The sequence below is a fragment of the Hemicordylus capensis genome, chromosome 2 (genome assembly GCF_027244095.1).
Source record: "Hemicordylus capensis ecotype Gifberg chromosome 2, rHemCap1.1.pri, whole genome shotgun sequence".
Classification (NCBI taxonomy): Eukaryota; Metazoa; Chordata; class Lepidosauria; order Squamata; family Cordylidae; genus Hemicordylus; species Hemicordylus capensis.
The window spans coordinates 238,164,864-238,192,376 of NC_069658.1; the positions used below are offsets into that span (position 1 = coordinate 238,164,864).

At 45.6% G+C, this 27,513-nt stretch overlaps 1 protein-coding gene across 2 annotated transcripts; it reads right to left on the bottom strand.

Annotated features, from left to right (window-relative positions):
• Positions 1–8,056: 8,056 nt before the first annotated feature.
• Positions 8,057–21,904, bottom strand: LOC128344643 (zinc finger protein 883-like). 2 transcript variants are annotated; one of them, XM_053295215.1, is made up of 6 exons: positions 21,772–21,904; positions 19,982–20,406; positions 17,685–17,808; positions 16,816–16,895; positions 16,455–16,581; positions 8,057–10,851 (listed from the first exon to the last, which is right to left on the bottom strand). In XM_053295215.1, exons 2-6 carry the CDS (start codon positions 20,384–20,386, stop codon positions 9,701–9,703), a joined length of 1,887 nt encoding a protein of 628 aa, XP_053151190.1. In that variant the 5' UTR covers positions 20,387–20,406; positions 21,772–21,904; the 3' UTR covers positions 8,057–9,700. The 2 variants fall into 2 exon arrangements, with proteins under 2 accessions (XP_053151190.1, XP_053151191.1); XM_053295216.1 differs by lacking the exon at positions 21,772–21,904 and adding an exon at positions 21,315–21,420.
• Between the last annotated feature and the right edge of the window lie 5,609 nt (positions 21,905–27,513).

Consider the following 27,513-nt stretch of genomic DNA (forward strand, 5'->3'; position numbering starts at 1 on the left):
TTGCCATTTTGATTTTCAAGTACAAACCTACAAAATGGAGCTTGGTAAACAGCATTTTTGAATCTAGGACATACACATTGATGTGTGGGGATGAGCTTACCAGCTTTTCACCAAAATGCCTTGAGAGTTGCTCTTTTCCATGAAAGTGATCCCTCACTACAACCCTTTCTTCTCCAATAGGACATAGGTGGATAAAAAATGATGAGAAACACATTAAAGGGGCAGGGTGGTGCCACTTTAGTTAAAAGCTGTAGCAAAACAAAGTTTCCGCCATTATAAACCTAAAGATTCTATTGCTTACAAATATGGCAATAATTGACCTAATCTGAAAACATGGCGTGTGTGATCTACTTAATGAAGTCAACAAATGTGCTGAATTTCAAGATTTGATTTTTTAAAAATGCCACAGCTACAGCAGGTTAAATAGAAAATTAACACTTTGGTCCTCCCCTCCCACTTTGGAACAGCATATCAGAAATCTGTTGCAAATTTGGGAGGAAATGACCAATGTCCTCTTAGGGTTGTGTAGGAAGAGTGCTGCTTTTGGTTTGTTGAAGTTCTGCGCTTCACAAGTTATTAAGGTTTTCCTCCCCCAGTAAAGTCAATGAGAAGCAAGCACTGGCAAAATTATTCAGAGCATGTGAGTTTGGATGATGAAGCTGGTATACTGTCACATTTTGCCACTAGTCTGACATCAGCACAGGGAGTCAGCCATTGGATTCTGTAGCAGAGGTGCAAGGATCCTTAGGGAAGGAGGGAAGAGGAAGACATATATTGGGAAAGCCAGGTGAGCAGTGTGGGGAAGAAGCAGAGTGTGGGATTATTTCTGAGTAAGCCTGCCCCATAAAGGTGGCTTCCTTTTCTTCTCCCTCCTGACCAAAGGAGGCCACCTTCATGGGCAGGCTTCAGAATACCTCAGACTTTCCTCTGCTGACAGGAAAACTGCACTTGACCTCTGCAATAAGAAGCTCTCATTAGCTTCACTGGGAAGGACTTCTTTACATACATCTATTATATATTCCTATAAAATACACAGAGGTAATCTCAGCTACATTTAGCCTGCCTATTGACAAGCAGACAACACAAAAGTATGCATACAACATAGGCACATGCAAATGACACATGCCAAACACAAAGGCACGCATACACAACACAAATATGCAAACCCACATGCAACATGAATGCAGAAACGCACAATCATAACGTGTACAATGCAGAAATGTACAAACAGATGCAACACACGACACCAACACACTAGCAACACAAATGCTTTGAAAACCTTTGTTGAAACGTGGTATATAAATAGTTGTAGTAGTACATAAAAATAAATAAATAAGATGGATCCTGTAGAGGAAGAATGGCAGGGAATCAACTCCCATTAGCAGAGCAAAGCCAGTTTGGGGAGAATTCAGCCAAGCAAGAGGTCTGGAGATAGGTCTTTAAGTTTGAAGAACAAGAAGGATTTATTCAGAAGTTACAAAAGGATAGGAACGCTGCGCTTAAGGCTGAAAGGGGAGAGAGACTAAACAGCAATCTCTGGAGAGACAAAAATGGAGACTAATACTAGAAGAACAAAGTGGGGAGGAGTCCAGCACTTTTATCCATGACCCCAAATCCACCCCCACCCTATGGTCACAATGAGACTTTGCAGCTGTCGGTGACTGACCAGAAGAGGGATCTTGGGGTCATGGTGGACAGCTCGTTGAAAGTGTCAACTCAATGGCAGCAGCTGTGAAAAAGGCCAATTCCATGATAGGGATCATTAGGAAGGGGATTGAAAATAAAACTGCTAATACTATCATGCCCTTATACAAAACTGTGGTGCGGCCACACCTGGAGTACTGTGCACAATTCTGGTCACCACATCTAAAGAAGGACATTATAGAACTGGACAAGGTGCAGAAGAGGGCAACCAAGATGATCAGGGGCCTAGATCACCTTCCTTATGATGCAAGGCTACAACACCTAGGGCTTTTTAGTTTAGGGAAAAAAACTGTGGGGAGACATGATAGAGGTCTATAAAATTATGCATGGCATAGAGAAAGTGAAAATTTCTTTCTCACACACATAACACTAGAACCAAAGGTCATCCTATCAAATTGATTGCCAAGAAATTTAGGTCAGACAAATGGAAGTACTTTTTTCCACAATGCATAATCCACTTGTGGAATTCTCTGTTTGGATGTCTTTAAGAGGGGCTTGGATAACTTCATGGAGGAGAGGTCTAACAATGGCTACTAGTTGGAGGGCTACAGGCCTGTCTTAGAGGCAGGATGCCTCTGAATACCAGTTGCAGAGGAGTACCAGCTGGAGAGAGGGCATGCCCTCAACTCCTGCCTGTGGCTTCCAGCAGCATCTGGTGGGGCACTGTGTGAAACAGGATGCTGGACTAGATGGGCCATGGGCCTGATCCAGCAGGGCTGTTCTTATGTTCTAAGGTTTTTACAAGTCCTTTAGTCTCTTTACAGCAGTCCTGTCATCTTTGCTGGGTGTGCTTACTTTCCTAATGAAGAATCTCTACTCAAGATTCCCACAGATGCAGCTATAGTGTGCCACCGAGTTGGTTTCGACTCCTGGCAACCACAGAGCCCTGGTAAACAGGAGGGGTTTACCATTGCTTCCTCCCGTGCATTATGAGCTGATACCTTTCAGAATCTTCCTATACCGCTGCTGCGATATAGGTGTTTCCCATAGTCTGGGAAATATACCAGCGGGGATTAGAAACTCTGGCTTGCTAGTCAAGTCATTTTCCTGCTGCACCATTAGGTGGCTTCATAGCTACATATAAAAGCTTTCCTATTACTGTCCTGTACTCACGGTTGTCTGGCAGACGTTCACTCTCCTCCTTCTGTTTTAGGGTTTCCATAGGTGTACTTGTTTCTTTGGCCTCGGTAAGTCCCAAATACTCTAGTACATCATTTATTTTCTGGTTTGGGTTAAGCAAATAGATCTCATCTTCTTCTCTCTCTATGTGTGTATCCCAAGATAGTGTGAAATAGGCCCAAGTTATTTTACTTTTATCTCACTATTCAGATGCTTTATTATTTCAAAGCTGTCCTCTCTGTTTTCATAACAAATTATCAGATCATCATTCAATGCCCTCCTCCTTTAGGAATCTTATGCTCCCACACGCCAAGAAGACAAGAGACACTGAGTTATGTTGAAAAGTGCCACCATTTTATTAATGTAATATTCACCGTAACTGTAAACAGAAACTGGGATTGGCTGTCCACCCCCACGGGGTGGTCCCTAAAGGCATGCCACTTCCATGGCAGCCTTGCCTAGTTCACATGGGCGAAAACACCTTGGCTCCAGGGCCCCATAGCTCACTCTGTAGCCAAACATTTACCTGAAGGTGCTCACCAAAGCTTAGATGCTACTTCCCACCACACTGTACCTGCCACAGTGGAGGTTAGCCTAGCTTAACACACCCCGTACTGCCCACCAGAACCACAGCCAATCCCTTCCATAGGTCCTCTAAGAATTATCTCAATGCCTTGAGGCAAGAGATGGACCCTAACACCCCCATACACTCTGGAACTGAGAAACTATATCTGAGTGTGCCAAACCGCCTCCCCCCACAGTTTGCACAAAAAGGGGTCAAATCGGCATTGATCTTCCTTCTAGCCCTGCCAATTTCCTTGGTTTGCTGGCCCCCCTCCACACCCTTGTTGTAGCAGGCCAGACCAGAGGACAATCAAGCCTGGGGACCAGTGCAGGCCCAAATCTAGATCTGCCCAAGCCTTATGGACAAGGGAGACCCCTAACTAGATCATTTCCACCCAAGTGGACCCAAGAACGTCTGAACGTGAGTTATCCTCCAGGAAATACAGCAGAACTGGCAAAACTGAGCAAATAACATCCACCGTCGACCGATCCACGAGATCGATGCCCACGCCCCCCAGTCCCAGTTGTGTTCTGGATTTAGTCCCACACACCTTTAGTCCCACAACACTATCGAGTGCCCAAGGATGGTCCTGCAAGCAGAAGAATGAGGCTGGTGACTGTAGTCTAGAACTCTAACATACGTATCATGCACAGAAGACTTAGGAAGCCTTCCATGGATCCCTCAGCAATGGATAGTTATAGGCCAATCTCCAATCTCCCTTGGTTGGGCAAGGTGATCGAGATGGTGGTGGCTGACCAGCTCCAGGCAGTTTGGGAGGAAACTGATTATCTAGACCCATTTCAAACTGGCTTTAGAATGGACTATGGGGTTGAGACAGCCTTGGTCGGCCTGATGGATGACCTTTACCAGGGAATCGACAGAGGGAGTGTGATTCTCTTGGATGTCTTGGCGGCGTTCGATACCATCGACCATGGTATCTTCTGGGCCGCCTGGGGGAATTAGGGATAGGAGGCACTGCTTTGCAGTGGTTCCACTCCTCTCTCAGGTAGATTCCAGATGATGGAGCTTGGAGACAGTTGCTTCTCAAAATGGGAGCTGTTATATGGAGCCCCCCCCCCGCCCAGGGCTCCATTCTGTCACCAATGCTTTTTAATATCTACATGAAACTGCTGGGTGAGGTCATCAGGAGTTTTGGTGCTGAGTGTTATCAGTATGCTGACAACACCCAAATCTACTTCTCTTTTTCATCTGCATCATCAGGAAATGGTGTTCATTCCCTAAATGCCTGCCTACAGGCAGTAATGGGCTGGATGAGGAATAACAAATTGAAGGTGAATCCAAGCAAGACGGAGGTGCTTATTGTAGGGGCTCAGAATCTGAGGGAAGAGTTAGATCTTCCTGTGCTGGATGGGGTTACACTCCCCCAGAAGGAGCAGGTATGCAGCTTGGGAGTACTACTGGGCCCAGGCCTCACCCTGGTATCTCAGGTGGAGGCCATGGCCAGGAGTACTTTCTATCAGCTTTGGCTGATTCGACAGCTGCGCCATTCCTTGAAGAGGATGACCTCAAAACAGTGGTGCGCCAGCTAGTAACCTCCAGGCTTGAGTACTGCAATGGGCTCTACATGGAACTGCCTTTGTACATAGTTTGGATACTTCAGTTAGTTCAGAATGTGGCAGCCAGACTGGTCTCTGGGGAAACTCGGAGAGACCATATTATGCCTGTTTTAAAACAGTTGCACTGGCTGCCTATATGCTTCCAGGCAAAATACCAAGTGCTGGTTATTACCTTTAAAGCCCTGAATGGCTTCTTCTGTATGATCCCCACCGCACATTAAGGTCATCTGAGGAGGTCCGTCTCCAGTTACCACCGGAATGTCTGGTGGTGTCTCAGAGGCGGGCCTTCACTGTAGCGGCTCCTGGACTTTGGAATGCACTCCCTGCGGAAATCCGTAATTTGAATTCTCTATTGGTTTTTACGAGAGCCCTTAAGACCTATCTGTTTGGCCTGGCCTTCCAGGGTTTTAAAATTATTGTAAAGGGTTTTTAAATGTACCTGTTTTTCAGGGTTTTAAAATGGTTTTTTTGTTTAGGTTTTTAATGGTATTTTATAACTTTTAATTGTTGATTGATTTTAATTGTTTTTATTTGTAAACCGCCCTAAGCCAATTTTGGAAGGGCGTCATGAAAATTGAATGAATGGAAAATAAATAAATAAATAAATAAATAATAGCTTTGACCTAAAGACTTTTGGAGGTCCCCACCCACCCACCCACACAAGCAGCATTTTAAACACATTTTTTACGTGAACACACCACCGGGGACAGACTAAAAAGGATCTGGAGGTCCCCAGGGGGTGTGGAGGCCCTAGACTTCGACCCTGAAGTCCAGGGGTAAGAGCACCTCTGCCTGGGTAGAGAGACTGACTGTATATGGTTGTGTGAAGGGGCATGTGTGTACACATGTGCCAATTGTTGTGCATAGAAGGGATTAGGAAATCTGTGCCCCACTCTTAGTCATGAAAAACATTTGATTCAGGCCTCAAAATCATACCTCAAAAACTCATACCTCAAAAAAGGTATGAGTTTTGCTGAAATCCAGATGCCCCAGCATTGTTTGCTCAAGCATGACACAGTTCAATTTAGATGCCATTAGCAGCCTAATGTTTATTTTTGCTATTGAGCAATCGTCTATGTGTATGGAGAGTACCCATGACATAATCAGGGAAGTAGCAAAATGCTGGGTGAAGGCAGAACATAGATCTGCACCACAAAGAAGCAAGGGATCTTGTCTCCTGGAAAGACATGTGCCCTAAGAGACTCCCCAAATGAAACCTTGGGGACTTTGCAACATGTTGAGTAAATGGGTCTATTTAACCCCAACCACCTGGGGTGATCAGAAGAATATTATGCCAGGAAGACACATCCTTGAAAGTTTGACCATAAAAGAGACCGTCTGGGAGAGCTAAAATGGAGAAGCCTCTATCTGGAAACAGGATGTGCATGTACCACACTTCTATTAATGTCAAAATTGTATCAGGCCTCCAGGGTCTTCCTCCCTTGAATGCTCTGATGGTGGGGAAAACCCCAACCCCGCATAACACCATTCACACAACCATATACAAACCAGGTCGGAGTCCACACCTAGGTATAGACAGTCGTAAGAATGGGCAGGCATGCTTACTGGGAGCCACAATCTAGCTTATAAAGGTTAGTTCCTCCAGTTTTGGATCAGATGTAAAATAAGCAGAAGAGTTCTGTGGCAGATGGACAGGTGAGAGGGATGGAAGATGATCACTGTGATAGTTTATGAACTGTCCTCCAAACTGAGACCACAAGTCCTCAACTTACAGATCTAAACAACTCTTCCTTGTGTCTACTGTATTGGCCCTAAAGCGTTGATCAACAGGGAATACAGACAGATCAGATAAAGTATGCTGATTGGAGTGAAAGTGTTTTGCAGTTGGTGGTTCCATTTATTTTATTATTCTATTCTATTCTAGTTTGATGATAGCAGACCTGTTCCTAATGTGAGCTCTCAAGTCTCCAGAACCATCAAGTGCAAAACATTTCAACTCCAATCAGCATACTTTATCAGATTTATCTACATTTATTGAGGCATGTTTCGATCTAAACGAAGAAGACTTTACCTCCTTAAGGCCTCACTTTTGGAGGGCAAGTCATGAACTCACTCAATGACCTTCTGTCAATCATTGTAGCATGAATTGTAACAGTATCCAGATGTACTCCTCCAATAACCTGTGCTGGAAAGGCATTCAGGTTGACAGCAGTTGCACACACTTCAGCTAAACATGTTAAAAGCAGCCAGAGGAATTGCAGATAACTGAATCAAGCAATTTATTCTTTCTCAAGCATTTAAGAACTTTTTTTCAAACCTGAAATCTTTACTAGCATCTGTAAACAGAGAAGATATAATATAACCCCTACTAACTTGGAAAAGAGGCACCTTTTAACGTGGTGATTCTCTTTATTTAGCAGGGAGAGAGTAACTGGCCCTCTCCACCCCCAGCACAGTACTTCCAGTAACTGTTGCTGGTGTCTATCTTATGTTTCTTTTTAGATTGTGAGCCCTTTGGGGACAGGGATCCATCTTATCTATTTGTTATTTCTCTGTGTAAACTGCCCGGAGCCATTTTTGGAAGGGCAGTATAGAAAAATGAAAATAAATAAATAAATAAATAAATAAATAACCATTACCGTTTGGTTTCTTGACTGATCTGTGGAACCCAAAGACATTGTAGAGGTCTATTAACCATGTAGTGGACTAACCAGGTAACTGATTAACCCAAACAACCAGTCTTGGCCAGCTAGCTCAAGAGGAAAGGCCTTATCAGCTGAGTCATGTCTCCGTCGGAGCGGGCGGTTTACTCTTTAACTTTAAGACCAGAAAGGCAAAGGAAGAGACTCTGGTAGTTTATTTGCTGCCACCAGATCACTCCTTATTATTTTTTCTTAACGAGAATAGGAGTGATCAAAAATCCCCATTTCACTTTCTAACAGGCAAAAATATCGACATCCTACCCCCAGGTATGCCTATACATGGTGAGAGCGAAGGGTAGCTGGGCTGAGCAACCCTGTTGGACATTTTGTACTAGAGGCGTCTCCCCTCTGCTCCCACCCTCTGAGAGTTAATCAAACACTCTGGGAGGGTTTGGGGGGGGGGGGAGAGAGAGAGAGAGAGAGAGAAAGAGAGATATGAACAGTTTATTCAGTTGCTACAGTCTATTTGGTCTGAAACTTTAGCTTTTTGGTTGCTCTTAGAAAAGGTTTAGCTTGGTTACAAGAGTATTCAGAATGCCCAGATCTTTTGTAGGTGGCACATATCTTAGAGATTCAGTTGCAAGAAACAGGTATTTAGTAATTGCAAAGCAACACACAGAAAGTAAAATAACTTCCAACGCAGTCTTACTAGAAATACTTTCTCCTGCACTAACTTCCAAAGCCACAAAACCTTGAATTCATTCCCCCCTTGAAGCTCATCAAAACCCTGGTGAGATCAAACCCCTGCAATTCTGTCTCTGAATTCTGAATCTGCAGGGACTCACCTAAAGTGAGAGCACAGTCATCCTCCATATTCCTCTCCCTCGGCACACTCTTGCTCCCAGGAGCCATCATGTCCCACCCACCTGGTTGACTGATTGGTTAGGAGCTAGTGTCTCCAGGCTGCCAGTCAAGGTCAGCTGGTGCCTGTTTTTAGTTAACTCCATCAGTGCTGGCAGGCTCACCACAGACATTTGATACAGCAATGAGATATACTCAGAAACAAAGCAAACTGAGGTGGCATCTCGGGGGGGGGGGGGAATGGAAGCACGGGAGCAGCTCCCACTTCATTCAGAGTTCAGCCAAATAAAGGAGCAAGAATAATTTACAAACAGTGTAATCTCCAACTGAAAAACTGATTCTACACTCCTTAAGGGGAGGGAAAGTGTTGGCAAAATAGATGCCCTCAAAAGATGCATCACACAAAATCCATCAGGTGTATCTGTCTAAAGTGACTGTGGATGGACATCTATACAGGTGGCACTTTGCAGAAGCACTGTGCCTTCTGGAGATGAATCAGGGACAAATTCACTGGGGTATCTCTAGCAAGTCATGAGGGAAACAGAACCTTATTAGATTTCTGCCTGGGCCCATCCACTTCAGCCAATCACGAGCTGAATGACCAATGTAAATTATGCCTCATCTCTAAAGTCAAAATAATATACAAGACTGTTCAAAGCTTTTACAGGCTAAATGGTGCCTAAGTGAAGACGGGCACCTTAACAGGCAATCTGAATAATTTTTAAAGCACACACCAGCATTTCAAGCATCTTAAACTTTGTTGTTGTTGTTAATTAAATTGTTGATTAAATTCCATTTTCTGCTCACACTAATCCAGCAAGCTTCCTGGCTTAGAGGGTTCTCCACAGTCTAGGTACAACATACTACCTACTAGTGATATAGTCTCTTCTGTGTGTAGATTTTTTTAATCTTCAGGTTTGTGCTCTGGTTGAAGCTTTTCACAGACACTGAGCATTGACATGATTTCTTGCAGCAAGTATATTGTGAGCTGAAGCTCTTTACTCACACTAAACTTTGAAATGGCTTCTACCCTGTCTGGATGCTTTAATGCAAGCAAGTTGTGACATCTTGTTGAAGTTCTTTCAACATTATGAGCATTGATATTTTCTCTTTTATGTCTGGATTTTTTGATGTTTCTTTAGCTCTGAACTGCAGTTGAAGATTTTTCTACATACTGAGTATTCATATAGTTTCTCCCATGTGTGGATTATTGAAAGGCAAATAAGCTGTGAGCTGTATCTGAAGTTCTTTCCACATTCTGAGGACTGATATCATTTCTCCCCTGTGTGGATTCTTTGATGACAAGTAAGCTGTGAGTTGCAGCTGAAGCTCTTTCCACACATGGAGCATGGATATGGTTTCTCCCCTGTGTGGATTCTGTGATGCTTAGTAAGATTTGAGCTGCGGCTGAAGCTCTTTCCACACACTGAACATTGGTATGGTTTCTCCCCTGTGTGAATTCTTTGATGATTAATAAGGTGCATTCTCAAACGAAAGCTCTTTCCGCATTCTGAGCATTGATGTGGTTTCTCTCCTGTGTGGATTTTGTGATGGGAATTAATTTGTGAGTTGTAGCGGAAGCTCTTTCCACACACTGAACATTGATATGGTTTCTCTCCTGTGTGGACTCTTTGATGACGAGTAAGTTTTGGGTTGTCGCTGTAGCTCTTTCCACACACAGAACATTGATATGGTTTCTCTCCTGTGTGGATTCTGTGATGGCGAGTAAGTTTTGAGTTGTAAGTGAAGCTCTTTCCACACACTGAACATTGATATGGTTGCTCCCCTGTGTGGATTCTTTGATGATTAAAAAGGTCCCTTCTCCAACGGAAGCTCTTTCCACATTCTGTACATTGATATGGCTTCACCCCTGTGTGGATTCTTTGATGACAAGTAAGCTGTGAGATGTAGCTGTAGTTCTTTCCACATTCTAAACACTGATATGGTTTCTCCCTTGTGTGGATGCTTTCATGGGAGGTAAGGGTAGACTTCTGATTGAAGCTCCTTCCACACACCAAGCACTGATATGGCTTTTCCCCCGTGTGGATTCTTTGATGTTTAATAAGGTCGCTTCTCCAACGGAAGCTCTTTCCACACTCTGAGCATTGATATGGTTTCTCCCCTGTTTGGATTCTTTGATGGCAAGTGCGATATTGCCTGCTGCTGAATTTCTTTCCGTATTCTGAGCATTCATATTTTTTCCTATCTTTATGAATTATTTGATGTGTGTGAAGGCTTGTGTTTATGAGTTTGGCACACTGAGGGTTTTTATTCTTTCCATTTCCATTGCAATCCTTTATTTGGACTGGAATTTCAAGGACATCACTGCATTCAGAAGCAGCAGCTTGCTTCTCCCAGAGATCTTTTGCTTCCCATTTCGTCCTCCACAATTCATCCTTTTTCTCACTCACCCCTCCATCACCTGCAGGAATAAAATAAAGAGAGCCTCCCAGTGAGGAAGAAATAGAGCTCAAGTTACAGAAAAAAAACCATCTTTTCCCCTCTTGGGGAACCTGATCCTTTTGTATAATTCAGCCCGTCCATTGGCGCTAACTGGCTGCCAGGGATGTTGTGGAATTGATTTTGAGGTGTTCTGCAAGCATAAAGACCTAGGTTCAATCAATCTCCTGAGGGACAATTTAAAATAAGGGAGCCAGGAAGACCTCTGAATCACACCTTGGAAGCTCACTGCCAGAGCACACAACACTGGACAAGGTGCAGAAATCCCAGCATGCACCATGGGTACACACTCACCGATAACTGGTGCTTGGAGAAACCTTACTTGTGTTACGAGGGGGTTCCGTGTATCCCTTTGCAATGGTTAGGAGAGGGGCAAGGAAAACACGTGTGTGAGTTTTCATACCCAACCTGTGTTGGTGGCAAGTTCCAAGAGAAGTTGGCACTGGCACAAGTAGGAAAGAAACAATGGTTTATGGCGTTTAAGGATTACACTCCACTCCCTTCCCCAACTTCCCTCTGTAAACCAGGTGCCTTAAGATGGGTATAGATCCCATCTTAAGATCCCTCCTATCCATGGTCCCTCATAAGGAAAGCAGTTCCTTGGAGTGGTGTCTGGAGTGACTTAGGGAACACAAACTCTGGATCATTCCCGACTATCCTGGGTATAACTCGCTGATCTTGCTTCATCATCTACTGCGACCCTGCCAGCATGCCCACTGGAGAATATCACTGAATGAGTAGAAGAGTTTTTGTTTTTCTGCGTCCCACTTCCTGGGGGTGAGCCCAAGAGAAAGAACCTTTTCCTGGGTGATGCCATCCATGCTGATCAGCCAGTACAGTCCGGAGGGGTCAGGCATCTTGGTGTTACGTGGCCATTATCACTACTGCCCTTTGGGCAGAGGACACCTCAGCAACAGTTTATGTCTTGGTTGGATCCCGCATACCAAGAGAAATCTATGAGGAACATCGTCTTGGTAGATCCCCAGGAGCAATCCTGCTTCCAGTAAGGGGGAATTTTACTGGACTCACTTGGGAACTAGACACAGCCTTTTTGCCCCAATGGGGTCCCTCTGACTAGCTTATCCCCTGCAGCTAGAGAGCCTGCAACTCTGTTGGTGCCCGCCTGAGGTTTCAAGCCTTTGGACTAGTCACCTGGACAAAGCTAAAATGGAGATTTCTTGAGTTGAATTTCTGACAAATTGTTTCAAAGATAGCGTCGGCATGGGCATCCTTTCCCACAATTAGTACAAGTGGGTGGAGAGAATGGATGTCTTTGAAAGGAGCAGGTTTCAGCAAAGCTGGACCCACAAAAGCTGGGCATACTGGCTAAGTCCCGTGGGTACTGATGCTGCGTTCAAAGACACAGCCAACCTAGAAATAATGGCTAAAAAATGTTCAAAAGCCTCCTCTTCAGTGGAGCAACTCAGAATCCCCACAGAAAAATTCTCTGTTGCGACCACACGAGAACGATATGCCATTTCCCAACTGTTCCCACAAGTTTTCAGGCAAGATGGCTGCCTGCTCCTGTCTCCTTTACAAGTCACTTGAACAGAACACTACCTTTCCCCTTGACTGTGAACAAGCTTTGTACAGACAATTGTTCTGGGTCTGGTCCATCAGTCACTAGCATGATCTATCCCATTTGAGATCCAGAGTTTGCTCTCTTGTCAAGTCACTCCCAAAGAAAGGTCTTTGCAGCAGTGGTGAAAACTGGCAAATGCTAGATGAACTATGAAAATGAACTAACTCTGTATATTGGTATGTTTTCTAAAGCTGACGCGCTACTTATTCAGCCTATTGTAGCTATTGGGTGGCAAATCTCACAGCATCTTCTATTCTATCCAGAGAATTAATGGAGATTTGCTTATGTAGAAAATGGGACATATTACACAGTTAACAGTGTCTCACGGGCTCGTGTCTTCCCCTTCTGTCATCCCTGTGCTTATAGTATGTGTGTGTCCGAACTTGATCGGGCTTGTCCAACCAATCTCTGTTTTCCTTCTCCAGATCATCTGGAACCTGGGAACTGTTCGGGTTCCCTCTTTAACACAACCCACTCGTCATATGGAAGTCCAGATGGACTCAGTCTACTGCTACTACTACTGCTACAAATATTTATATATAACTCTTCAACCAAAGTTCTCAAAGGGGTTTACTTAGGAAAATAAATAATACACAATAGTCCCATTCCTCAATGTTCCCTGTTTGGGAAAATGGCATCGGTTCATCCAGTTCCTAATGTGGTCCTCTAGTCTGACCGCCCCCCCATTGGTTTTTCTGGTTTTCTGACCAACCCCAGTCACTCTAGGGACCCAAGTTAGCCTGGGTCCCATGTCTGACTATCCCCGCTGTCACCATGGATCTCTGTGCCGACTTTTCTCCCTTTTGTACCTGATTTCATTCTGATATTCTTTGTCCTGACTTCCCCTTGACACGCCCTCCTTCCACTGCCCTCCTTTTTAATACATTGCCCTTAGTATGAGCACATGTATAGCCAAGATTAAGCAATAGTGCCTAGACCTGTGTTTCATCTTGTTTTCAGTGTCATGTGGTGTGGTGCACCAAACTGGCCCAGCTTAAATCTGCATCAGGGACAGTTAGAGTCACACCTAAGAGGTATACTCTGCCTGCTCGTGGAGCTAGAGATTCTTCTGAGAGTTCTGAACTCTGAACTTTTGTCTCTGGGAATGGGGTGCAGATGCTGTAGAAATGCTGACATAGAGACCTTTGAAACTGTGATCTAACTTCAGGCCATCGGGCCTGGTTTCTGTAATAATCGTGCCAATTAATGCTTATCTGTGAAGTAACCGGAGCGGGCAAGGTCTATGTATCACTGAGATGTTAGAGATAGTTGTCAATAAGGATCAATACGTTTAGTTTGCACCTCTTCCTTTTCCTTTCTCCCACCCCCTCCTCTCATCTTTGGAGTGGCAATAATGCTGTATTTAGCTACCCAGAGAGAGCAATAAACATGCTGTCCCTCTTCAAGGAGAGCTGCAGAGACCAATGCTCCGAAGGGAGGGGCAGGGGCAATTTCCCACTAAGACAGAGTGAGAGAAAAGGCTCAAAAGGAAGACCAAGAGATCATGGGGGGCTTCTTGGGCTTTGAACTCTGACTCTTTGGATGGGCACTGCAGAGTGTGATCCAAAGAGACAGATGTTAGCCTGGCCTTCATCTACAGCACTGAGTCTCTGTTTGAGATCTCTGCTGAAGGGCAGAGTTCAGGGTAGGGATTTATCCTGTGCTTGTTCCTGTGTTGACCCGGGCCTATGCTTTCGAATGGTTCCGAGACCCTTCAACATCCGTGGCCAGGCTCCAGTGAGAATCAGCCTCGTGTCCTAGCCTCCAGCCAACGCCTCAGCTGCTGGAGTCTGGTAATATGAGCGCAACCCTTCCTAGAGGAATGCAGCAACCCTCCCCCTTCCATCCCTAATCTCTCTCTCTCTCCTTGCACCACTTCCACCTTTCTCCCTTTCTCACAATGTTAAGATATTAGTGGCAGTTTTTATATATTAGTTATTGCTAATCATGAAGGCAACATACACAACCCACTTTCCTTCGTTTTTTCATTGTAAAAACTATTTATTACGGTAGTTAGTAAACATTTAAAAGACTTTGGTGTCTGTGTCTCTTCTCTGCCAAGAAATTGCTATATCTCATAGAAGGACCAGAGAGAGTCCCCACATGTTCATATTCAGTTCCTTTGACTCTGAGGTGTCTCTAGAGCACATGCAGAGTGCAAAGTGGCTGCAAATACAGCATCTGAGAGGCACCTTTTCTCAGAACAGCGTATGTACTCAAAGTTGAAGATCTATGACTATATGGACTGGAAATGAACAGATCCTTGGAATGAGGCTCTCAAATATTTGACACTGGAAGATGAGCAGGTATGTCTCTGCTCCGAGAGAGAGAACTCAGATCAGTCGTCGGAATATTGGTCAAGAATCTAGCTTTTGAGTTAAGATATTTTAAATCAACCCTGTGAACCACTGAGAAGGGCTCCAATTTATTTAACTTAAGAACAGACCTGTTGGATCAGGCCCAAGGCCCATCTAGTCCAGCATCCTGTTTCACACAGTGGCCCACCAGATGCCACTTGAAGCTTGCAGGCAGGAGTTGAGGGCGTGCCCTCTCTCCTGCTGTTACTCCCCTGCAACTGGTACTCAGAGGCATCCTGCCTTTGAGGCTGGAGGTGGCCTATAGCCCTCCGACTAGTAGCCGTTGATAAACCTCTCCTCCATGAAGTTAACACCACTATTTCTTTAGCTGTAAGCTTTCAAATTCATTATGGAAATAATAAACAAGGTCTTATGAGTTCAACCACCCTGGAGGCAAAACAGTGGGAACTCTCCCACATATTCAAACCATTAATGCCTCACTCTAAGTTGTGAGTGGCAATGATTTCAAAGAGGAGTGCTTGATTTATAACCACACCTTGGCTCTCAAGATGGATACACGGCACCCCCTTGTAACACTTGCACTATCACTATGTGTGAAGCCACCCACTGGCTGTTTCTCCCAATGGAGCTGCCACATACCTAGTTGGCCAAAAAGACATGGGAAGTCAGCTAAGTTGGACTCTGGAAGAAGTCCGTCACGGCATAGAAGAGGAGGGGAAGGGGAGCTCTATCCCATTGAGATACCTGCTAGAAATAGCATCTTTACATTTACAGAAGAGCAAAAGAATAGCCATGCTGAATCAGGCCCAAGGCCTACCGAATCCAGTATCCTTTTTCACACAGTGGCCCACCAGATGACTCTGGGAAGTCCACAGGCAAGAGATGAGGGCACACCCTCTTTCTTGCTGTTGCTCCCCTGCAACTGGTATTGAGAGGCATTTTGCCTCTGAGTCTGGAGATGGCCTATAGGCACCAGACAAGTAGCCATTAACAGACCTGTTCTCCATGAATTTCTTTAAGCCCCTTTTAAAGCCATCCAAGCTAGTGGCCATCACCACATCCTGTGGCAGAGAATTCCATAGATTAACTATGTGCTGTGTGAAAAAGTACTTCCTTTTGATCGTCCTAAATTTCCTAGCCTTCACTTTCATGGGATGACCCCTGGTTCTAGTGTTGTGAGAAAGGGAGGAACATTTTTCTCTGATCACTCTCTCTATCCCATGCATACTATTATATACCTCTATTATGTCTCCCTGTAATTGCCTCTTTTCCAAACTAAAAAGCCCCAAATGCTGTAGTCTTGCCTCATAAGGAAGGTACTCCAGGCCACTGATCATCTTGTTTGCCCTCTTCTGTAGCATTTCCAGTTTCACAATGTCTTTCTTAAGATACGGTGACCAGAACTACATGCAGTACTCCAAATGTGGCTGCACCATAGGTTTGTATAAGGGGATTATAATATTAGCATTTTTGTTTTCAATCCCCTTCCTAATGATTCTTAGCATGGAATATGCACTTTTCACAGCTGCCCCGCACTAAGTTCACACTTTCAATGGCCTTGTGCATGCAAATGCTGGGAAGAGCCACCAATGATGTCCTCAACCACAGACCTCTAGTTCACTGTTGCAGACCAACAGCAGCCACAAAGGGAAGGAGAGGCCTTACCCAGAGAGGCCAGATGCCCACAGATCTCCTCCATGACTTCTGAATGCAGAGCCCGTTGGTCAGGATTCAGCAGAGCCCACTCCTCCTTCCTGAAACACACAGCCACATCCTCAAAGGTCACTGGACCCTGAAAGAAGAAAGAAACATTGTCACTTATGCAGCAATCCAAGGAAGGAGGAAAGGTGCGGTGCCTGGAAATTGTCCTCCGGGGCCCAAAGCATCCCCAGTGGGTGACTTGGACGGTCTAAGCCAAGGGAGAGAGAGGGATTCTTTAAGACCCAGAGAGGTGCACAGGGGATAAAGGCCCCTAGCCAGTGCTCCCTCTTCTCCTGCATGAACCCTCCATGAACCCTCCCCCTACCTGGTCCAGTTCCACAGATGCTGTCTCTGCTCTCCCAGAAAGAGAAGGCCTGGACGGAAGAGACAGTGCGACTTCATCACCTATGAAGGAGACCAAAACAGATGCGTGATCATCTCAAAAGACCTCTTTCACATTGCTTTGTTTTATGTATTACAGGAGAACCTTGTTAATCACGGGTTCAACACCCCTGGTTTCGTGTATCCATGGTCGGGTAATTGACACCTGACCTCGGTATACGCAGGTCAGGGGAAGGGTTATACCCACATATCTGCCTGTCGGGGGTGGCCAGAAATGATCCTGGAGGTCATTTCCGGCCACCATTTTGTGTTTGTGAGCCAATAATCGGGTTCTCCTGTATACACATTTTTCGACCCTACTTTAAAGTCCCATGATGGCTAGCACCACATTTTTGGACAACCATATACAAGTTTTTAAAAAGTTAAAAATACAGCGAACAGAGATTCAATCAACCACCATGCAAAAACTATATTCAGAATATACTGAAGCCATAGAGAATAGACACATCTTCAGCTGCTGCCTAAATGTCCTTCCTCATAAAACCTACTACAACAACACATATTTATATACCACTTTTTAGCAAAAGTTCTCAAAGTGGTTTATATAGAAAAACAGTAATAACTAAAGGTGGCTCTTTTAAAAGGTTCCAAAGAGTCTGTAAAAGCAGCTGATGGATATCGGCTATATTCAAGAGAATGAGATCAAGTTAAAATATGCCTCATTAATTCTCTGGCCAGGAAAACTGCTGCTCTTGCATCTATCAAGGAAGGGGAAGTGATGATCAGCGGGCAGCCTCCTGGGAAACCAGCCTTTCAGCTGCAGGTGGGCAAGTTCACCCTGGGACTCCTTACCCAACAAGATGGCACCTCCTTCACTTGCTTTCACGATCCACCTGAATGGGGTCCTCTCTCCATGGTCAAAAGAAGCCATCTCTGCCACTGAGAAATCAGTTTCTACTTTGGGTGGCTTCTGGCACTGAAAGACAAAGAGGGAATGAACGGAGAGAGGGATTAGCACATGGTTTACATGTTGGACTGCTTTCCCTCACAGGAACCTAACCCATGCACTAAGATCTTCTGCAGTACACACCTGTACCTTCCCTCAGGTATCTTATGCAATGCCTCACCATCAGGTTTTTTGAGATTTAAAGAGGGGTAATCAGGAAGCTTTTCACACGGGGCTTTTGAAGCCCTTTAACTCACATCTCCTCCGTAATGGAAGGGGTGTGTTCACATATAGGCTAGATTTACCCTGAAGTCCCTGCGAGTTAGTTCACACACAATTCAGGTTTTTCACTGTGCGTTAGAGTGTAGCCCGATTTATATCCGGGGTTAAAAAAATCCACTATTTGCGGCAGGTTTTTTGGACAACTTCACGTTTGCAGTAAAGCCTCCCCGTCAGCCTGTGGTGCTCAACTGCTGCCACCACTTGAAGAAACCTTTAGTACTCACCCTGAGCCCTTGAGCCTCTCAGGGTATCTGTGTTGTATGGGCACAACAATTCTATCTTCAAATGGAAAATGACAATGAAGTATGCTGCCCAGCCCACAATAAAACCAACCGCAAGGATTTATTCCTGTTTGAAATATGTACACGCCTCTCCCTATCAGGGGTGGATGAATGCAGAGGCATCTGCCTATGGAGGCAAAATTTGAGGAGCAGCGGCAGTAGCTGCGGGGAGTGGGGGGGACTGGGAGAGGTGAAAGTTTCCCCACTTGCCCCCTAAAGATCGCTGGCAGCGGGATGGGGCACGGCAGTGGTGGTGGCTGGCTGCAGTTGGGTGTGTGTGTGTGTGAGGAAGGGAGAGTCACAGAGAGGAGAGCTGGTCTTGTGGTAGCAAGCATGACTTGTCCCCTTAGCTAAGCAAGGTCCACCCTGGTTGCATTATGAATGGGAGACTAGAAGTGTGAGCACTGTAAGATATTCCCCTCAGGGGATGAAGCCGCACTGGGAAGAGCAGTGTACCTCCTTGCCACCCCGGGCAGCGGTCTACTGGCAGCGTCCGAGGAAACAAGGGGACCCCCCCACTCTTTAAAAGATACCCCCACACACATACACTGAACCGGCACTTGGCCAAACGGTGCACATCCCTACTAGTAACATTAGCTAGACTTGGTACAGCAAGGAATAGGAAGAGGGGAAAGCCTCCTTCTATGAGAACTTGGTTTAACAAGATATTGAATCTTTTAGTGGAGTACAAATTGTCTGAACGTATCAAGGTACCCTTAAATCTGAGACAGATTAATATTTTTCTAGTAACATGGTTACCATTTTAAAATTGTATTTTCAGAAGTAGGATTACGGTAACTGCAAGAGAGACCAGAAAGACTGTAGGCTAATTATATTGTGTAATAATGTTTAAAATCTGTTTTTGTCTATGGATCAAATGTATCTAATGGGATGAAGAAAAATTATATAAAGGTTTGTGCATATTTAGAACTATCTCATTGTTTTTGCAATCTGATGAATTTTTATTTTTATTTTTTTTTGTATAATCTTTTTGTGTGTGTTAACTGTATATACGTTTCTGGAAAATAAACGATGAAAGAAAACTTCCAGGACCACCCTATACCTTACCTCAAACATAAATACAAACCAATATTTCCCACCTAAAATTTTAGAGTAAGCAAAACCCTAATTTCATTTACTCCTTGGACAGAGCCTTCTCACTAGTGATTTTAAATTGTTGCATTGTTTTAACTTTTTATATGTGTTTTAATTGTTTTATGTTAACCACCCAGAGACAAAAGTTTGGGCGGTATAGCAGTTTAATTAATAGTGGCTCTGAGATGGTACTGCTCTGGTCCCAGGGAGGTCCCCTCTGCTCGGGGCAGTTGAGGATAGTGGTAGATTGTAGATTGGCTCTGTTTGCAGTGGCCACTGCATTTTTGCCCAATTGATTTCTACCACGTTTACAGCTACTTTGACACATTTTGTTAGCTACCATCTGCATTTTTAATCAAAAAATGGCATATCAATATCTCAGAATCATCATCCAGGCACAGTGCAGTCAAAATAAAAAATGCTTAAGACACCCTTGCTGGAATACCACCTCTGTTCTGAAATGGGCTAACAGTTGGGATGTCTAGGAAAGCCTCATACATATTTTCAGCCCATAGGAGGGACCAGGAAGAAAGAGATGCTCTCACCTGCTGCTCTCCCTGCTTCTTGGCCTCGGCCTGGCTCAAGAGGAAACCTTCTGCCAGGGCTACCGCCTGGGAACTGGTCTCCACACCACATTCTCTGACCCAGCTCTCCATCTCTGGGGGAAGCATGGCCAGAAACGTCTCCAGAACCACCAGGTCCAGCATCTGAGCCTTTGTATGCTTTTCTGGCTTCAGCCAGTGACAGCAAAGACTGTGGATTCGACTGCAAAGCTCTCGGGGTCCCTCAGTCTCCAGATAACAGAACTGTCTGAGGCTGCAGGACTTTGCAGCTGAGCTGGTGGCATCCTCACCCAGCATCTCCTGCACAGTTCTTTCCCAGAGTTGCTCAGTCTGCTTGGCAAGAGGGTCACTTCCTGCTGCTTGGCTGACCGAGTGTTCCTTTTCCATCTCTGCTCTGCACTCCAGTCCTGCCAAAACAACACATTACTCACTCTGCAGTATTACATTGTTATAGCTGAAAGGGGTGTTGGAAACAAGTGTAAGTGACGCTAGCTAGAGATCAAGATTTCTTCCTCTTATAAGGCAACAAAGCTAAACCCATTTGAAAGCAGTTCCAAGGATTCCAAATGGCTGTCTGGATGCCTTCCTACAGGATTCCACCATCAGGACCTCCTGGCTAAGCACACAGAGCAAAGGAATCGATGGGTATGGGTGTCTCAGAGTTCAATGTGGGGTAGGGCATAAAGCAATATCTCACTTCCCCTTCCTGATTCAAGGGCTGCCTCCCTTGTGCAAACCACTAGAGATATGGATATGGATGGTACAGAAATATGCCAAATAAATAAATAAATACATTTAGACAATGTGTACAAACATCTGTACACTTGCACAACATAACATCTTAAGATGGCTTGGGGGTGATCTGTGTGTGTGTGTGTGTGTGTGTGTGTGTGTGTGAGAGAGAGAGAGAGAGAGAGAGAGAGAGAGAGAGAGAGAGAGAGAGAGAGAGACCTCTCACTTCCTCCTTCCAGACCAGACCCACGTGGAGCTACCCTTCTGCCTTTCCTCCCTATCCATTAAGAACATAAGAACAGCCCTGCTGGATCAGGCCCAAGGCCCATCTAGCCCAAGATCCTGTTTCGCACAGTGGTCCACCAGATGCCGCTGGAAGCCAAAGACAGCAGTTGAGGGCGTGCCCTCTCATCTGCCATTTCTCCCCTGCAACTGGTACTCAGAGGCATCCTGCCTTTGAAGCTGGAGGTGGCCCACAGCCCTCCGACTAGTAGCCATTGATAGACCTCTCCTCCATGAAGTCATCCAAACCCCTCTTAAAGCCATCCAGGTTGTTTGACTGCACTGTGCCTGTTGGCATTACCTGGGCATCCCCCCTCCTGAACTTCTCTGGTGCCCGCTCCGTTTCTGCCTGGCACTCACTTCCACATGCTTTTTGCTCTGGGAAATCCTAGGCCGCCACCACCCAATACGCGCTGTGCACAGTCTTGCAAATGCCCACTTATGAATGTTGACCGCCCCTCTGGCTTGACCCTCGAGACGCGTCTGCTTGGGCCCCTCTGGCTGCTGTCTCTGGTTTTGCATTCTGGGGACCCGCTTGCTAATAGCCTGGCTGCGCCTCACTTCAGGACTCAGAGACTGCGTGCTTGGGGGGGGGGAGACAGCAGCTCCCCAGTGGGCACATTGGGGCATCAGGCAGCAAGAATCTCTCCCCCGCCCCGCCAACACTCCAGATCCCGCTTCCTGGGCACTTCCTAGCCCCACCGCCACCCGCCTCGCATTGCCCTCCCTGCAACAGCCCGCATGCCCTTTGCATTCACCAGGTCTCCCCGCCGAGGCTGCTGCTGCTGCTGCCGCCAAAAGGGAACAGCCAAGTCTCCTCTAAGGTGGGGGCATGGTGGGGGGCTAGTCCTCTTCCAGTACAATGCCTTCCGGGCCGCTCTAGGACTCCCCTCTCGCTCCCTTTAACCCTCTGCTTGCCTTGTCCCTGCAAATGTCAGAGCTCCGTGGAGATTTTGAAGCTTGTGCTGCCGAGCAAGTGCCAGAGCGCGGGTAGAGCTCCCACCGCTGCGCTCCTCCTCGTGGGAATACCACCCGCTGCCTTTGTTCTCAGGGGGCTGGCTGCCTGCCTCCTCTTAAGGGAACTCTTCACCGCCCTTGGATGTGCACTGAAGCAATTCGATGCACATCCCTAAAATCTAGGCACTTGCTCCATGAGCAGCAACGTGAGCATGGCCTTCTTCACAGTCTCATCCCCACGCATGTAGATACTCGAACTCCACCTCACCTTCTTCTTGCTTCCTGCTGGAGCAGGAGGTGGCCCTTGACCATCTGGCAAGGAACAAGGCCTTGGGCATGTGCAACCTCTCCAACTCGGAGTGGAAGCTCATGTCCGAGATGATGTCGGCACTGGAGCCCGTCTTGTTCACAACGAAGACTCTGTGTGCCAACGCCATGCCTCTGAACCAAGCCCTGCCTGCAGCTATTCTCCTGGAAAAGCTGGTGGGTATAAATTCCAGACCTCGTTGACCATGCCGGGGGGTGGGGGGGTGTTGGCTGGACGGCTGAGGACCAGGGTTGTCAACAGGCTGGTTGGTGTGTTGGGTGACAGAGTTCAGGTGTCACAGCAAGTTCACAGTGTGCGGATGCTTTTTCTCAGTGGGATCCATTCATTGAGAGAAGAGAGAACTATCAAATAGGTGGGGTGGGGGGGAATCCTCAATATAAAACCCATGAACCCCACCGGCTTGTGACTTGAGGGAAGAGATGTGGCTCAATGTGCCCTGCCCCAAACCCACTTTGGGGTACCCAGTCATCCTCCAAGGGGCAGAATGGGCCACCTCAAATCCCCATTATTTCCTATGGGGAAAATGCAAAAAATGGTTGGTTTGTTTTTTCTTCAGAAAATCATTAAAAATTGCAGGCGTGTTTGATCGCTTTGGGGTTTGGGTGGGTGGTAGGCACCCATGGGTTACTCTGCATAGGGAATAATGGGCAGGTTCGAGTCCCCATTATACCCTATAGAAACTTTTAGAACCAGTTCAAGTTGGGTTTGAATTCCACCAATGATGCGGCTATACAATCGAGGACATTAGTTGATATGAGGAGGGTGTTACAAAGACTTACACAGTTTTGTGAAGATAAGTCGCTAGTTATAAATATACAAAGGACTAAGGATATGGTGTTTGCTAAAAGACCAAAAGAACACAAATGGCAATTAACAGGAGTAGGGTTGAGCAGGTTAGGACTTTTAAGTACTTAGGTTTAGTTTCCCCCACAAATGGGACATGGGATCAACAATGTGAACATGCTGCAGCAAGTGCTCAGAGGAGTGCATCTGCTTTATTAAAAGTTTTCAACCTTAAAGGGGGACACCAGGCCAAAATAATGGCACAAATACCATACGGAGTCCAGATCTGTTCCACTTGTAACTTCAAACCCATGGAACTGGTCCAGTCTAGATTCCTTCATGCCATATTTCAGGTGCCCAGATGTGTCTTGAATGCCATCCTACACCTAGAAGCAGATTTAACCAGAGGAAGCCCGGGTGGCTTCACACATTTAACTATTGGCTCAAATTACATTTTTGCCATCAGGGCCTTGTCCCCCTGGTACTGAAAGATGGTGTAAGAGCCTCTATGATAAATTGGGTACATATGGTTTCTCTCCACAATATTTATTTTCATTGGGATATGATGCTGCCAAAGAAACTATTAAACAACAAATAGTGGATATGGAGCAGCAAGCTGATCTTAGTTTTGTTGCCTCTAGTATATTCCAGGCAGCTTCTCAAACTACCCTCAGCCAGCTGCATACCTCACAAATTTGCCCACTCTTAATCAGAGGAGAGTATTCTCACTGGTGCGGTTTAATGCCCTGCCTTCTGCTGTTTGAGACGGCAGATTTAAGAAAATATCACTCAGGAACCCGCTATGTCCATGCGGTTCGGGCAACATTGAAACCGTTCCACATGTTGTTTTATACTGCTCGTATTATATGAACATTCGTATTGCCTGGATTGAACTACTACTACTACTGGATTTTTAAAAATATGCCAGGTCCATCGGAAGAATACTATATCTCCTTTCTTCTGCCAGACTAGTATACAGCTATCACAGCTGGGGTAGCAAGATTCTGTGCAGCAGCTTGCAAACTGAGATGGGAGCAACTGATTAATTGTAACGGAGACCTCTGTATGCTTGTTCGATTACCTAGTTCTGTGGTTTCGATCTTGTTTTATTTTGATTTGTACTTTTATCTTCACTTGCTGATTGCTGGTCACTGACTGTAATACAACATTCATTCATTAATTGACTGGGTTCTTCGAACTGAACCGTGTTGGGCAGGGGCCGGGGGCTGCTTTGGGCAAAACCTACACTGAACTGAACCACCTTGGCTTAGGTCGGTTCAAATTCAAACTGAACCACCCAAACTGGTTTTGTGCACACACCTAACACACCAGTTAGGAATGTTAGGACCAATTAGCTCAATTTTGATTGGCAGCTATTTCCCGGGCTTTCAAGAAGAATTTCCTTAACCTGTTCCAAGATATGTTGAACAATGGGAGATTATGTCAGGGATTGAACCTGTAACATTCTCCCCCAATATTGGAGGGTTTTTGCAAGTCAGCAGTGCGCTATTTAGGGCTCTGAGTCTGATGTCAGCATGAAGAGGCCTTATCTGGAGTTAGACCGTTTCCCACCTACCTCCTGTCCTGATTGGCTTTACTGACTGCCAGCGCTTCAGAGAGATGAGGATCTTTCCTAGTCCTGCTACCAGGAAATGCTGCCAAGTATTGATCCACATTTCCTGAGTGCTACATTTGGGTTAACAAATATACTGTAGTATATTTTGCTTTTATTTATTTTTACATTCACAACCTGCTTTTCTTCCAAGGATTCCAGAACAGGCACATGGTTATTTTGTTTGTTCTCATAACAATCTTTTGGGGCGTAGTGATTGGCCCAAAGTCACCCAGTGAGTTTAATGGCTGAATGGGGATTTGAACTTGGGTCTTCTTGGACCTAGTCCAACGCTAACCTGCAGGGGCCACCATTGTGCACCCCCAACCAGTGCTTGTGCATGCCCATACCACCACCAGTGTGTGCCCCCCCCCCGCAAGCCTTCTGTCACAAGCCTGTGCTTGGCCCAGTGGTTCCACCAGCAGGAGCATGCACCAGTGGCAAGAGGGGAAGGCATGCACTGAACATGCTGGCCAGGCACCTTCCTAGCTTTCCTGCCTCCTGCCGCCACTTAGACGATGTGGCAGAAGGCGCAGGGGAACACATGCGCCCTGTCCGGGCGGAGGAGCAAGGAGGGGAAGAGACAAGACAGGGGCTGCCAGTGGGGTTTAGAAGGCCACCAGTGGACTGTGGGTGGTGCAATGAAGATCACTGCTCTAACCAGAGCCAGATTAAGGCTTTGGGAGGCTGAGGAGAGGCCCATGCAATCTTGTCCACCTGCAGCCTTACTATATTATTATTATTATTATTTATTATTAACACAATGGCTGCAATCTGGACTCTAACCTACTCAAAGTAGACCCATTGAAATAATGGAATTTAAGTTAGTCATGAGTAAATGAAGTCCCATTATTTCAATGGATCTTCAATGAGTAAGTCAGGATCCTGGCTAATTGGTTCAAAATTGGTGTTAAAAATACAATTTTTCTTGTTTGACCTATGTAAAAAAAACCCCCCACTGGATATCATGTGGTCATGTTTTGTAGTTTGTGAAAATACATATTCAGTGTAACAGTACACAACAAAATTCATCAAATAATTTCTGAGATAAGGTTTAATATTTGTGTGATGGCAGCCATCTTGATGAAGCATCAAGCATCACGCATGGAAGAGTGACATCAAGGGAATTCTTCATCTAGAAGTTTTCAATTTTTTTAAAAAAATCATCTTCATTAATTTCTCACAATTTTTGCAATGAAACACACACACACAGAGAGAGTGCTCCTGGGCTATTATCCTCACTGAAACAAGCTCAGTTTTATCAGCTCTGATTGTCAGCTCTTCTCCAGGCTTTCAAGAAGAGAAAAAGAACATTTCCTAAACCTATCCCAACGTTGGGTTGCCATATTCAAGCTTCCCAAATCCAGTTGGCCTAATTTGCACATTATGTGGCAACTAATTGCATTTTATTTATTTGACAGATTTGTATACTTTCCCCTCCTTCTCTGCCCTGCCATGTGATTGGATCCAGAGTAAAATCCGGGCAACGCATTTGAAATCCGTGCAAATCCAGGTGGAATTTAGCAGCCGGGTAGAGGAGCCAAAATCCGAGGTCTACTCTAAATTCCGGGGGACATGGCAACCTTAAATTCCCAAAATACTTCGAACTACAGGAGATCTTGCCAGGGATTGAACCTGGAACCTTCTGCCCCCCAATACATTGGAGGACTTTTGCAAGTCAGCAGTCAGTGAGCTATGGAAGCCTTATGGCTATAGGAATGATGTGTTTAGAAAACCAAAGAAACTCCATGTTTGCCCAGAATACCTCATTCTAACTTAAAGTAACCCCAGCCCAGCTCAGGGACATTACTGCCTCTCGTGATCAACGCCGTTATCTCTCTCCACTAAATTGTATCTAAGAAACTTGGTTCTCACCAGGTTCTCACTGTTCTTTGCTGACAGTTAAGAAAACAGGATTTAACCAAATAAGGAGTAATCACCAGATGAACAATGAATCAATTCGCATGCGTACTAGATACTTAGACCACCATTTTATTGCCACGTATACTGTGTCTAGGGTGTCAGCATCATTCAGATTGTTTGTATAAATGTAAGATGCACCTGTAACTCAAAACTGTAATCGGTTTGAGAGCGTGAGCCTATTGATTACCTATTGCTAAACTGCAGTAGCAATAAAGCCTCTAAAATAATTCCCACTGAGTCTGTTTGATTGACTAAGAGGCGGACCCAGGGACGAACCATGTTCACATCAGGAAGAAGCCTTATCTGGAGTTAGATGATTTTTCCCGCCTGGCTCCTGATTGACTTCACTGATCGGCAGCCTTCCAGAGAGAAGAGTGTCTCCCAGCCGTGCTAACCAGAAGGAGATGCTGCCAAAGACTGACTGACCCATATTTCCTGAGTGCCAAGTTTGGGTTAACGTAGGGTTTCAGAGCTCTTGTGCTCTCTTAGTTACTTCGCTTAGAAATTCACGATGTCCCTGTTTGCTAAGTGCTCCGTCCCAATCTAGAGCCACGGCAGAATCCCCACGCGAGAGGCGGATTTCAGCCCCTCTGGCTTGCATATCAGTCTCGTCGGGACAGCACGGGCGCTACTAGAAGCGCTGGCAAGACGATCCCCCCCCAACTTAGCCCTTCTGCTCGAGGGAGGCTAAACTCCCCCCAAAAGCCAGCCCCTTAGGAACAAAGGCAGCCCGCGCCCAGAAGGAGGAGTAGCAGCAAAACGGTGGGCGCTCTGCCCGCGCCTGACGCCTCCTTCTCTGCAGCAGAAGCCTCAAAGGCAAGACGGAGCCGTCGTTTTTGCAAAGACAAGGCAAGTGAGGGGTTAAAGGGAGCGAGTGGAGAGTCCTAGAGCGTCCCG

Bases quoted from the DNA above. Each gene is read 5' to 3' on its own strand.
- LOC128344643 (XM_053295215.1), bottom strand. From the start codon at position 20,386: ATGGAAAAGGAACACTCGGTCAGCCAAGCAGCAGGAAGTGACCCTCTT. The intron at 16,582-16,815 runs GTAGGGGGAGGG...TTCTTCTTTCAG, and splicing joins CATCTGTGGAACTGGACCAG to GGTCCAGTGACCTTTGAGGA. The intron at 10,852-16,454 runs GTAAGGCCTCTC...TTATTCCTGCAG, and splicing joins TGGGCATCTGGCCTCTCTGG to GTGATGGAGGGGTGAGTGAG.